This window comes from Pristis pectinata, chromosome 3 (genome assembly GCF_009764475.1).
Source record: "Pristis pectinata isolate sPriPec2 chromosome 3, sPriPec2.1.pri, whole genome shotgun sequence".
Taxonomy (NCBI): domain Eukaryota; kingdom Metazoa; phylum Chordata; class Chondrichthyes; order Rhinopristiformes; family Pristidae; genus Pristis; species Pristis pectinata.
The window spans coordinates 69,517,576-69,532,333 of NC_067407.1; the positions used below are offsets into that span (position 1 = coordinate 69,517,576).

At 46.5% G+C, this 14,758-nt stretch overlaps 1 protein-coding gene across 1 annotated transcript in view; it reads right to left on the bottom strand.

Annotated features, from left to right (window-relative positions):
- Positions 1-14,210, bottom strand: part of LOC127568159 (ezrin-like) — an 80,570-nt gene extending 66,360 nt beyond the window's left edge. Inside the window, exon 1 of the mRNA XM_052011583.1 lies at positions 14,044-14,210. Coding sequence (XP_051867543.1) covers positions 14,044-14,055 — 12 coding nt within the window. The 5' untranslated portion in view covers positions 14,056-14,210. The remainder of the gene's footprint in view (positions 1-14,043) is intronic.
- Between the last annotated feature and the right edge of the window lie 548 nt (positions 14,211-14,758).

The window sequence follows — 14,758 nt, forward strand, 5'->3', positions numbered from 1 at the left end:
AACATAACGAGTTGTGGTCAGAATCCCCAAAATGTTCACCCACTATCAGGTCTGTCACCTGGCCTGGCTCAATTCCCAAAACTAGGTCCAGTATGTTCTCTCTTCTAGTTGGACTCCACACATACTGTTTCAACAACCCCTCTTGGATGCACTGAAGAAATCGTGCCCCATCTAAGCTTCTTGTATTATGGAAGTTCCAGTCAATCCTGGGGAAGTTGAAGTCCCCCACCCTGACAACCCTGTTGTTTATGCACCTTCCCTAATTTGTCTACATATCTGATCCCCCACCTCTCGGTGGCTAATGGGAGGCCCCTAGCATAATCCCATCAGCATAATTGCACCTGTCCTATTTCTGGTCTCCTCCCAAATTGCCCTCCAGTATGTCCTCTCCGAGTACTGCTGTGACATTCTCCCTCATCAGTAGTGCAACCCCTCCACCTCTTTTATCCCCCTATCAGATCTTAAACAGCAAAATCCTGGAACGTTGAGCTGCAATTCCTGTCCTTCACGCAACCAGGTCTCTGTAATGGCAACAACATCGTAATTCCATGTACTGATCCAGGCTCCAAGTTCATCCTCTTTACCCATAACACTCCGAGCATTGAAATAAACACATTTCAGCCCATCAGACCCACCATGTTTATTAGCCTGTCCCTTGCTGTCCTTCCTTTCAATCTTGTCACACCATCTTTCTTGTCCGCGACCCTACCACCTGTTGCCCTGCTGCTGTGGTTCCCATTCCCCTCCCACTCTAGTTTAAACCCTCCCAAGCGACACCAGCAAACCTCCCGGCGAGGATGTTGGTTCCTCTCCAGTTCAAATGCAAACCCACTGTTTGTACAGGTCCCATCTGCCCTAGAAGAGAGCCCAATGATCCATAAATCTGAAACCCTCCCTCCTGCACCAGCTCCTTAGCCACGTATTGAACTGCACCATGTATCTATTTCTCACCTCACTAGCACGTGGCACAGGTAGTAATCCTGAGATTACAACCCTGGAAGTCCTGCTTTTTAAACTTTCTACCTAGCTCCCTAAAATCATTTTGCAGGACTTCATCCCTACTCCTGTCTATGTCATTGGTACCTATATGGACTACAACCTCCGGCTGCTCACCCTCCCCTCTCAGAGTGTCCTGTACCTCAGTGAGACATCCTTGACCCTGCCACCAGGGAGGCAACACACCATCCTGGAGTCTCGATTGCAGCCACAGAAACACCTATCTGCGCTGCTTACTATCGAGTCCCCTATCACTATCGTTCTGACTGACTTCACCCTTCCCTTCTTTGCCTCAGAGCCAGGCACAGTGCCACTGACCCGGCTACTGGAGCTGACCTCTGAAAAGTCATTTCCCCTCCCCTCCCGCCCCCCCAAACAGTATCCAAAGGGGTCCACTTGTTAGTGAGGGAATGGTCACAGGGGAACCCTGCACTGTCTTCCTGCTCCCCTTACTTCTGGTTGTCACCCATCCATCTGTAGCCTGCACCTCAAGTGTGGCCATCTCACTAAAACTCTCAACTATGATATCCTCAGATTCCCAGATGATCCTGAGTACATCCAACTCTCCAGACATGTTAGATAGTACCTGCTCACCTCACTGGACAGCTCTGTACTGTCTGAAGCTAAGGGATTTTCTAGGCTGTTCTGACAACTAGTCAATTGCACTGCTGTTTATGAAACACTCTTGTATGCAAATGTTGCTTCACCTATTAAAACATTGATGTGTTCACATCACACTTACTGCAAAATCCGTCAGACCTAAAACACTACTGGAAACTTCTTTCATTTTTGTACATCAGTGTTTCTGTGCATTCCAAAGGCATTCCACTGAATACACCCAGGTCATAGGGCCTATAACTTAAGGAAGTAGGAGAATTTAAACAGCTTCTGGGAAAGGGTAAATAGGATAGGTTTTTCAGAAAGCCAGGACTAGTGATCCACAAAACAGCCTCCCATTCTATTTCAAAATCCAGGATTTTGTCAGCTACAACTACAGTCTAAGCTAAAACAGAGTGAAGATCGGCGGTTCTTTAAACACTGTTATTGAGTGGTTTTGTTCAGGCAAAGAATACAGCAAACGCTGGAAACTGATTCAAACTAAAGGCTCATTCAAGGCTCCACCAATTCCAAATCCAGAGCATTCTAAAATCTAACAGCTTTCTTCAATATGGCATTCTTTAAAACATCACAAAGCACTTCACTGATTGGCATAAGAGCTACAAAATAGGCTGGAGGACAGGATGTTAGGCAGGATGAACAGAAGCGTAGTGGTGAATGATAAAACTGTCCAGGTGTGGAGAGGCATTGGTGAGAGAACCACTGGATGGAGTTAGGATAAGGTCCAACCAATGACAGCTGGGGGTGGGGCAGAGCCAAAGAGCAACTGTGTTATGAACAACCATACCTTTTCATACCGAGAGGCATTGGTGAGAGAACCACTGGATGGAGTTAGGATAAGGTCCAACCAATGACAGCTGGGGGTGGGGCAGAGCCAAAGAGCAGCTGTGTTATGAACAACCATACCTTTTCATACAAAAACCACCCAACATCTCTCCCCTCACCCATCTCCAATCCAGAGTCCAGCAACTGTTCCAACCTCAGGTCAGAGTGTGTCTGGATTGGAGGAGGTGACTACTGTGTCAGAGACATCTGTCTGCCCACCTTCACCCACTCACTGTTGGCACCACACACTCCCCGTCATCACACTGGTGAATCGCCTCTCCACTAGCAAGAGGCTGAGTGACACCCTGGGAAAGGATGGAGGGTGATCAGTCTGGGACTCCTGGTGAGGGGAGATGAGTGGCTGCCTCCTAATTAGACCAAACTTGGAACTGTCTGGACCACCAGCAAGGTCAGATGAGGGACCTTTCATACCTCAACATCATTAAATGACTTGGAAAGGATGAGACAAAAGGCAGAGACTTTGCACAGCAAAAGCCCACTCCTGCAGGGCTGATCAGCTGATGTGTTTACAGTGGTGGGAAACCCAGCAGCTGCTCCTTCCACATTTCAGTGGGATGGACAAAGGTTGGTGCCAATTTTGCGGAATGTTGGGTTTCGAAGCAAGCAATACAGAGGGACCTTCTACAAAGCAGATTCCTTTTTCTCTTTAAATCAGAATCCTGGGGACCTTCCAAGTGGTGTGGCACAGATTAATATCCTCTTCTGGGGAAAGATGACGCACCAAACCATTCCAGGACATGCAGCCCATCTCATTAAGTCCTCTTATTTCTGGCTCTTTCAAATAACCCACCCCAAGCCATGTGGAAAAATCCATCTGCGAGCAAGAAGGACACTGATCGGATCCAGTTTTTGCCCCATTTTAAAATTTCAGCCAGCTTCCCCTTGCCAAAGCCTGCCTGTGTTCACAGGTCCAATATCTTCATGCCTGCACCACCTGCAGAGCCGTGCTCAGGGGAAATGTTCCACCACCACAAGCTGGGATATACAAATGACACAAAATGCTGGGAATACTCAGCAGATCAGGCAGCTTCCACTCTGAGTGAAAACACCAGGCCCAAAACCTGCCTAGGAAATGGAAAAGAGAGACAAAAGTTGCAGAAAAGATGGGGCTTGGGATAGATGAGTAAAGGGAATATTTCTGAGGGGGGTGGGGGTCAGGATCCAGGTAATATCCTGATGAACCTCTTCTGCACCTTTCCCAAAGCTTCCACATCCTTCCTGTAATGCAGTGACCAAAGCTGCACACAATACTCCAAGTGTGGCCTAATCAAAAGTCTTATACAACTGCAACACGACTTCCCAACTTTTATACTCAATGCTCCAATGGATGAATGCAAGTATGTCATACATCTCCCTTATCACCCTATCCACTTGTGAACCACTTTCAGGCAGATCCCTCTGTATATCAGTGCTCCTAAGGGTCCTGCCATTTACTATATACTTTCCTCTTACATTTGCCCTCCCAAAATGCATCACCTTACACTTGTCTTGAGTAAACTCTAGCTGCAATTTCTCTGCCTAACTTTCCAACTGATCTATATCTTGCTGTATACTTTAACAACCTTCCTCACTATCAACAACTTCACCAATGTTCGTGTTGTCTGCAGACTTACTAATCAGACTACCTACATTTACACAAAACAACAGAAGTCCCAGCACTGATCCTTGTGGAAAACCATTGTCATAGACCTCCAGAGAAACACCCCTCCACCACTACCCTCCATCTTCTATGACAATTTTAAATACAACTTACCAACTCACTTAACCTTCTGGACAAGCCTACCATGATCATTGAAAACTGTACTAATATCCATGTAGACAACATCCACTGCCATACCATCAATCATCTTCATCACTTCCACAAAAAACTCAATCAAATTTGAGAGACTGGACCCTCTCTGCACAAAGCCATGCTGACTACTCCTAACAAGTCCATGCTTTTCCAGATCAGAGCAAATCCCGTCCCTAAGAATCTTCTCCAAAAAGTTCTCTACCACTGATGAAAGGCTCAGTAGACTATAATTTCTTGGTTTGTCCCCATTGTCCTTCTTAAAGGAAGAACACTAGCTATTCTCCAGTATTCTGACACCTCACCTGTGGCTGAAGAGAATACAAAGATCTCTGCAAAGCCCCAGCAATCTCCTCCCTTGCCTCCCTCAGTATCCTGGGATGGATCCCATCAGGCTCTGGGGATTTATCCATCTTAACATTCTTCAAGACACACAACACCTCCTTATTGCTCTAGAATATACTCTAATATGCTCCCATGCTCTAGAATACTAACATACCCCTCCTTAATTTCACCATCATCCAGGTCCTTCTCTTTGGTGAATACTGATGTAAAGTACTCAATTAGTACCTCACCCACTTACTCTGGCTCCAGGAACAAATCTCCTCCTTTAGCCTTGAGTGGACCTACCCTTTCCCTAGCTACCCTCTTGCTCCTAATACATGCAGAAAATGCCTTGGGATTCTCCTTAATCCTACTCCCCAAGGTCATCTCATGGTCCCTTTGAGCAAAGTTCTCTCCTGCTTTCTTTATATTCCTCAAGGGCCTTGTCTGATTTCACTTCCTAAACCTTACATATGCTTCCCTTTTCTTTTTGACTAAACTTACATCTCTCAATCTCTCATCATCCAAGGGTCCCGAACCTTGCCATCCTTGATTTTCATCCTCGCAGTAACATGTTAGTCCTGAAAGCTAACCAACTGGCCTTTAAATCACTCCCACATGTCAGATGTGGATTTACTCAGTAACAGCTGCTCCCAATCTACTCTCCCAAGCTCCCGCCCAATACTGTTGTAATTAGCCTTTCCCCTGATTTAGCGCTGCTTGCTGTGGTGGCAAGTTGTTGTTAGAGTTTCAGCTTATCCTCAGCTGTACATATGTATACTCCATATTACAAACATAACGAGTGCAATAGTTACACCAACATAACCTCGAAAGACAAGTCAGCAGAAGCTGCCATTTGCTGCATATGGTTCCAGGTTCGGTTTCCCTACTGCTCCAAGCCCAAAGAAAGAAATTCATATCCCACTGGGATATTCGCATTCTCCAGAAGAAGTAACCCTGTACAACATTCCCAATTATTCTTAAAATAATGACTCAATAGCGAAATAGCATAGGATGATTTAATTATTCAGATGTAGTCATGATTAACTGCCTACATGTTAAAGACAGTTATTTAGTATTAACGACAATGACTGACTCCCACTCGTTGCTGGGATACATCTGTGACAACTTTTACTTTCAGGCTCTGAGTAAGTTGTAAAACAGGATCTTTGGGGAGGGGTGATTTCCCTGCTGACATCATCAGTGCGAGAGGGCTAGTCACATGATTCCCCCCCCCCCCCCCACAAATGATTAGTGACTAGCACAAAGTCGGCCCAGCCCGTGAACCCAGGCAGGGATGCCACAGGTTTGATTGTCAACTGGCAGCCCACATTGGTGCATGGCAGTCGGGCAACTCAGCCACGCCCCGTGCCAGCGACCAACCATGACAACTGACAGCGGTGTGTAAACAGGTGCTTGTACAAATCCCTACCAAAGGCAGACCGCAGCTGGGCACTGAAAATGAGCAGGACACACATGCCACAGGTGTACTTTTATTGTACCAGGGCCTCAGGACTGCACTATTTAAATCTGCTCCTGCTCAGAAGAGCCAGCAAATGATTATCAAAACTGCAGATGCTGGAAATCTGAAACAAAAACAGAAAATGCTTGACAGATCAGGCAGCACCTTTGGAGAGAGACAGACAATTAGTGTTTCTGGTCACTGGGCTTCCATAACACTGTCCTATCCTCCCCTCCCTACACTCTGCAAATTAATATTAATGAGTGTTGAGTGTTTTCTCTGTTCCCAAGTTCTGATGAAAGGTCACTGACCTGAGATGTTAACTCTGCTTTTCTTTCCACACATTCTGCTTAGTGTTTCTTGCCTTTCAACAGGCAGGTCTATCGAAACTAAACTGTAATAATTCAAAGGAAAATAGCTTCCAGCCATGTACACACCACAACAAAACAATGTCTTGGATTAATACTGTACCTCATCTACCAAGGAAGAGAAAGTGTTTTTTTTAATCCCCAGACCCCAAGTATAATTAACCTCAATATTTAGAAAATATGCTTGTGTCATTCAGTTGACAAATTCATCTGCTTTAAAAGTTCAGGCAGGCTAAACAGTTCAGGTGAGATCAGAGCACAAAAACTTTTCTGGTGTGCTGATGTTCAGTGGGGATGTTGAAACCAAATATTTGCCCTTTTCATTGTGAATGGTGCCAAACATTACATAGCTGCACTAGCATTGTCAGGGTATTAAAGAAATAAATCCCAACAAACCAGTTATCTCATCCATCAGCAGCACCAGAGCACGACTATGACTCCCTCCTGTCAATCCAAGAGCCATGGCTTCCAGTTACACTAGAACCTGACCACAGCCCACACTGGCATTCTAATGCAGTACTGGAGGAGTGCTGAGCCACTGGGGGTGCAGTCTCTCATAGCAGGCATTAAAAACAGACATAAACCACTTCTAAACAGAAAATGCTGGAGATTTTCAGGTCAGGCAGGATCTGTGAAAAGAGAAGCAGAGTCAAATTTCAAAACATCTGATGAAGGTCATCAACATGTTTCTCTCTGCACAGGTTTAGTTATGGGGATAGACTGATTAGGCTGGCCTTGCTTTCCCTTGAGAGAAGGAGCCAGAGGGTGACTTTAAAATTATGAGAACATAGACAAGGTAGACAGGCATAATCTTTTTCCTGTCGTTGGGTGTCAAGAACAAGGAGAAAAAAGTTTTAAGATGAGGCGGCACGGTAGCGTAGCGGTTAGCGCGACGCTATTACAGCGCCAGTGATCGGGGTTCAATTCCCGTCACTGTCTGTAAGGAGTTTGTACGTTCTCCCGTGTCTGTGTGGGTTTCCTCCGGGTGCTCCAGTTTCCTCCCACATTGCAAAGACATACGGGTAGGTTAATTTGGGTTTAAAATGGGCGGTGCGGACTCGTTGGGCCGGAAGGGCCTGTTACCACGCTGTAAATAAAATTTTAAAAAAGGTAGGAGATCTGAGGAGCGTTGTTTTTATTTTACACAGAGAATGGTTGATATCTGGAACTCGCTGTCAGAGGTGGTGGTGGTGGAATCAATTACACTCACCACATTTAAGAGATACTTAAATAGGTAAAGCATAGAAGGATATGGTCCTAATGTGGGTAAATGGGATTCATGTAGATGAGCAAAAAGGTCAGCATGGACATGTGGGCCAAAGGGCCTGTTTCTGTGCTGTACATCTCCGACTCCGTGAGATGCTGCCTGACTGCCAAGTATCCCCTGCATCTCCTTCAATGTCAGCTGCCTACTCTGAGAATTTTAGGGCCAATCCTAGCTCCAGGGCTTTCACTGTAGGACTGCTGAACCATCTAGTCATCAAAGAGTTAAGGAGTTTTTTTGCCTTAGGTTCTATTCTACACCAATGAATAATGAAATAAAGTGAGCTTCTTTTTAAGAAATTTAAAGGCGGTGATTAACTTGTTGGGCCCGCCCTCTGCATGATTCATGTGCCAAGATCTAACGGGTGGTTCTCTACTTTATAGACAAGCATTCCTTTTGAAACCAATGAAACTGTAGCAAAACACAAGAGGTTCCTTTGCAACTTAGCATAAATTAGAACTCACCAATGAAACATATCCTTGGATGCACTGTAAGCTGAAACTCAAACAACTGAAATGAGAGTATATTAATAATTAGTCATCCAAATAGCTACTCACCCTTCACTGGGAGAGTACAAACAAACCGCAAGCCTGCCTCAGTATTAGCATGTGGCACTCTGGTGTTGAATCCTGGGGCCAATCGCAACTCAAAACAGAAAATAGCAGGTGTAGACCATTCAGCCCTTCTACACCACTCAATGTGGTCATAGCTGATCATCCACATTCAGACCCGTTTCAGCTTTTACCCCAAGAACAATATCCAACTCCTTGAATATATGTAATGGTTTGGCTTTAACTGGTCTCTGTGGTAGAGAATTACACAAGTTCACCACTCTCTAGGATAGGAAAACTGTCATCTCATTCTTAATTGATTTACCCCTTATGATAGACCCTTGTGACCCCTGGCTATCATCAAGTCTGTCCAGTCCTGTTACAATGTTGCAGGTTTCTATATAATCCCCTCTCATTCTTCCATACTCTAGTGTATATAGCCTAATTGACCCTATCCCTCTTCATGTATCAGTCCTGCTGCCCCAGGGATCAGTCTGTGAACCTTCACTGAACTCCCTCCATGGCAAGAACATCTGTCCTCGGATAAGGAGACCAAAGCTGCGCACACATCTCCACGTGTGGTCTCACCAAGGCCCTGTACAATTTCAGCATGACATGCCTGCTCCTTCACTCAAATTGTTCACTATGAACAAAATTATAAAATTATGAGGGACATAGATAAAGTAGATAGGGGGAAACCTTCCCAATAACGGAGACATCTAAAACCAGAGGGTAAGGGTTTAAAGTGAGGAATACGAGCTCTAGAGGGGATCCAAGGACTTTTTTCCCCCCAACAGAGGGTGGTTGGAATCTGGAACACACTGCCCGAGGGGGTGGTGGAGGCAAAGACTCTCTCAACATTTAAGAATTATCAACAAGCACTTGAATCAAGGGCATAGAAGGTTACAGACCAAATGCTGGTAAATGGGATCAGTGTAGATGGGAATTTGATGGTCTACATAGACATGATGGACTGAAGGGCCTGTCTCTGTGCTCTGAAGGCCAGAATATTATCTGCTTTCTCAGTGACCTGCTACACCTGCCTGCTTACAACAGAAGAGAGCTGGAGGAGGCCACTTGGCCCTTCATGCCTGCTCCACCATTCAATATGATCATGGCTGATCTATGCTGGCCTCAACTCCTCTTTTGTGCCAGTTCCCCATAACCCTCAATTCCCTGACCTGTCAGATATTTATCTATCAGCACCTTAAATATGTCGAATGATGTACCCTCGGGGGGGGGGCCGAGAATTCCAGAGACTCACCACCCTCAGAACAAATTTCTACCCATTTGAGTTTTAAATGACTGGCCCCTTATCTCGTATCTATGTCCCCTTGTTTGTGACTTCCACACTTGTGAAAATATCTCAACATCTACCCTGTCAAGGCCCCTTAGGATCTTATATGTTTGAATAGGGTCACCCCTCATTCTTCTAAACTCCAGGGAATACAAACCCAAACTGTCCAGCCTCTTTAGATAGGACAACACTCTCATTCCAGGAATTAGCCTGGTGAATCTCCTTTGGACTGCCTCCAACTCTACTGCGTCCTTTTTTTTAAGGAAAGGGACCAAAACTGTGCAGTGTTCCAGGTGGGGCCTCACCAACACCCCGCACAATTGTAACAAAACCTCCCTATTCTTAAACTCCAACCTCTTCACAATGAAGGCCAAGACACCATTTGCTTTCCTAACCACTTCTTGGATCTGCCTGCTAACTTTTTGTGATTCATGCACTAGAACGCCTAAATCCCTCTGAACTTCACTCATTTGTAGTCTCTCTCTCCATTTAGGTATTAATCCACATTTTAATTCCTCTTACTGAATCGCATTGAATTCCATTTGCCAGGTTTTGGCCCACTCACTCATTCTATTATATCCTGTTGCAGAATCACAATGCCCTCATCACTACATGTCCTTCCACCTGTTTTTGTATCATTGGCAATCTTGTAAACCTTCATTTCGTTCCCTCCTCCAGGTCATTAATGTAACCAGTAAATAACTGAGGGACAAAAACTGATCCCTGGGATACTCCACTAGTTACATCCCTCCAGCCTGAAAAGGACCCCTTTATTCTGCTACGTGGCAGCCAGTTTTCAATCCATGCCGACACACTTCCTCCATTACCTTGGGCTCTTAATTTATGGACAAACCTCTTAAGTGGCACCTTGTCAAATGCCTTTTGGAAATCTAAATACACCACATCTATAAGTTCCCCTGTTAAATCCTCAAAGAATTCAATCATATTTGTCACAGGAACACCCGGGTCTTGCTGCACCACTCCCTTTCCCAATCTATTGCTATTCAGATAATCTGTCGTCCTGTTACTGCCAGAGTGGATAACCTCACCCTTATCCACGGCATACTGCATCAGCCAGGTATCTGGCCACTTCCTCAACCCGTCGAAATCAACCTGCAGCTTCTCTGCATCCTCCCCAAGGCTCATCCTCCCACCCAGCTTTGTGTGGTCTACAAACTTGAGATATTACATTCAATTCCTTCACTGAATAACTGGGGTCCCAGCACTGATCCCTTTTGTACCTCACCAGTTATCCACTATCACTTGGAAAAAGATCCATTTATTCTTACTTTGTTCCTTGTATGCCAACCCATTATCTACCCACAACAGTACACTGCCTCCAAACCCACGTGTTTTCTTGTGAATCTTTTACGTAGTCCCTTATTGAAAGCTTTCTGGAAGTCCAAATATATCACACCGACTGGTTCTCCCTTATCTGTTCTGCTAGTTACATCATCAAAAAATCCCAGTAGATTTGTCAAGCAAAATTTCCTTTCCACAAGTCCACACTGACTCTGTCCAATCCTGTCTCTTCTCCATCTTTGATAATGGACTCTACCAGTGTCAGGTTAACCAGTTTACAATTCCTCAACTTCCTTTCATTTTTAATATTGGGGTTACATTAGCTGTGCTCCAATCCATTGGAACTGTTCCAAAGTCTAAAGACTGACGACAAATACATCCACTATTTCTAGGGACATTTTCTGAGGTACTCTGGGATGCTGATCTTCAGGTCTTTAATCCCTTTGATTTCCCCAACACCATTTCCCCTCCTTCTCACTACACCCTGTACTTCCCAATGTTCCTGAAAAGTTATTTAAATCCTCTGTGAAGAAAGTACCAAATTATGAATGAAACTGGTCTGCCATTTCTTTGATCGTTATAAATCCCCCCATTTCTGACTGTAAAGGGCCAACACGTCTTCTCTAATCTTTTCCTCCTCACTCACTTGAGCTGCACGTTGTGCCATACCGAGGAGGTTCCATCGCCCAGAGGAGTGGTTAACCCGAGGCACACACTGGCTGTTGGGAGTACAATCCACCAACCTGCTCCAGTAGTTCACTACAAAGACCCACAACTCCCCTGCAATACTCCACCGGCAGGGCTTCCTCCCAGTTTCCTGGCAAACATTACTGACACTAGCAAAAAAAAATTATTACTATAGCATCGTTCAAACATGCCCAGTAAGAGCTTTGCTGCCATTGTTGTAACGTGGTAAAAGATAGAAGCCAATCTGTGTAGACCAAGATCCTACAAGCAGGAATGAAAGATGATCAGAGATCTGTGGGAGGTGCCGATGGTTAATTGATAACATTGAGCGTTGAAAAAAAATCTCCTGCTTTGCTTAGAGGTGACTGATAATATTTTTGCATTCACCCAAAAGCCTCCTAACTACTCTGGAGTGTCACTATTGACTACCTCCCACATCTGTAGGGATTCAGAACCATAATCATTTTCACTCAGGGTAAGAGAGTTCAGAATAAGCCAAACATGACATCCTGAAAATAAACTGCTCACTTTAGGTTGAGGGAAGGTGTGTTGTGTAAGTTTCCATTTGTCAGTGTAATGGGGTGGATAGAGAAGCCTTTTGCAAGGCAAAGTAATTCAGTTTAAACCAAGACTGGCATTCCAAGAATTTAAATGCACAAATTGAACCTTGCCACAAAGTTAAACAATAATCAGCACAATAAAGCAACACCTTTGAACTGAGAATGTCATAGAAAGCTTCCTCACCCTGACATGATCCCCATTTCAGGACTGCACTCTGCTGCATTTATAACTGACATCACATACCAGACTCTGAATGTCTTTGGCTCTAATATGAAGCTCGATAGTTTTGTGCTTTTGAAGCTTATAAAGTCATAAATACCTTGCATGTTTAGTTTACTCAAAAGGAAAAACAAACTGGAAAACTCATCCAACTACCCCTTGCTGATATTGATGCAGTATACACCTTTCCACGTTTAAATCTTTAGTTTTAAAGAAAACATTCCCAATTCTACAGCGCTTTTGTATGTCCCAGACCAGGTCATAGTGAATGTGCACAAATCTCACTTTCCTGAAATTTCCTCCTACAGCATGAAACCCAAAACTGAACAAAATATTCAAATTCTGACCCAACTAAATTCCTATACATCTCAATTTTTAACCTGTACGTATATTTATAAATAAGATTAGGAAAGTAAAAAAAAACTGCAGACGCTGGAAGTCTGAAATAAAAGTAGAAAATGCTGGAGATACTCAGCAGGTCAGGTAGCAACTGTGGAAAGAAAACCAGAGTTGACAGTTCAGGATAAAAGCTGTCAGAATAAATTTAGGAGCTCTGTGATGTCAGCAACAACAAAACACTATACATTAGCACATTTGGAATTGAACTAATGTGTGGCCATTTTAAATACAGATTAATTCAACTTGTTGCACATTTTTAGTGTTTTTGTAGCATCATTTCACATTTGATATACATTCAACCAACTTTATTTTTTTAAAAAACTAAAGTTACCAAGGTGGATCAATTAAAACCAGTGACTTGCAGGTGACTGAAAAAAACTCTCATACTCAGGCACACAAGATGCGAGTGTTAATGACAGGTTAATCATTATCTTTTGAAAATTCTGTCCCACTAACAAGTCAAAGGTCTAGGTCTTGGCAAAGGGGCCACGTGCTGCGAGTAAAAAGATTACTAACTCCTTCTCTCCTTCCCCGCTCAATGTGGACAGGTGACATGGTCTAAGGCGAGATTCTTCCTTGGCTAACCAGTTAAAGTTCGTCCAGTACCATCACTACCTCACTGTCAAACTAAACACACATGTTGTTATAGCTTGACCAGAATTGACAAAACCACAGGGTTGGCAATCAATAAGAAGTAAAAACACTTCCATTGTAAAATAAGTATTGATAACCAACAGTTCCGCAATGACAATTATGTGACCTTAGTGTGGGTGCAGGGAGGTATCTATCGATGCTCTTGCGGCCGTGGGTGTTTACAGGAGCTCGGGGACACGGTAGTGCCTATGTCCTGGGCTGGTGAACGAATACATATACGTGGCCGCCACGTTCCTGCACAGATACAATGCCGTGGGTTTTATGAAAAGTTCCCCGCAGGAGCCAGTGTCCTCAGTGTTTCCATGGTAACCACTCCACAACTTCGGAGCAACTTCACTCTGTACAAGTGGAGTCTTTGTCCCGGGGAGAGCAGAGCTGAGTGGAGGGGAGGGAGGGCGTGGTCACACCCAGCGCCGGGCCGCAGAAACAGCGGGCAGCCCAACTCCCGCAGCGCAGCGGCGTCCCGCAATCACCGCACCGGGCTGGTCCCGCACCGCAATCTTCGCACCACTCTGCATTGCAATCCCGAGCACCGCAAACCCCGGGGCAGCCCCGAAAACCAACACCGCAATTCGCTCAACGCAACCCCGTCCCACACAAGTCCACAGCGCAGACGTTCCCCGGCCGCCCCGACACCTGTCCCTCCGGCACTGTGCGGAGGACGTCTGCCGGGGCAGCTCCCGCTCACCCACTGATGAACACTCACAGGTTTCGGCATCTCGACCACTGGGAGAGAGGCCGCACAGCGCTGGAGAGACGAAACACAGAATGAAGCAGCTACCCGTGGGCTCGGTCCCGTCACCTGTCAGCACAAGGGCGGCGTCAGCCTCGCACCGGGACAGGGGCGGGGCCCGGCCCACGGAACATCGGGGGGAGGAGGAGGGGGAGGAGCGGGGGGGGGGGAGGAGGAGCGGGAGGAGCGGGGGGGGGGGGAGGGGCGGGGGGGGGGGGAGGAGCGGGGGGGGGGAGGAGCGGGGGGGGGGGGAGGAGCGGGGGGGGGGAGGACGAGGGGGAGGAGCGGGGGGGGAGGAGGAGGGGGAGGAGCGAGGAGGGGGAGGAGCGGGGGGGGGAGGAGGGGGAGGAGCGGGGGGGGGGAGGAGGGGGAGGAGCGGGGGAGCGGGAGGAGGAGGAGGAGGAGGAGGAGGAGGAGGGGGAGGGGGGAGGGGGAGGAGGAGGAGGGGGGGGAGGAGGGGGGGGAGGAGGAGGGGGGGGAGGAGGAGGGGGGGGGAGGAGGGGGGGAGGGGGGGGGAGGAGGGGGGGAGGGGGGGGAGGAGGAGGAGCGGGGGGGGAGGAGGAGGAGGGGGGGGAGCGGGAGGAGGGGGGGGGAGCGGGAGGAGGAGGGGGGGAGCGGGAGGAGGAGGGGGGGAGCGGGAGGAGGAGGGGGGGAGCGGGAGGGGGAGGGGTGGGGAGGGGGAGGGGGG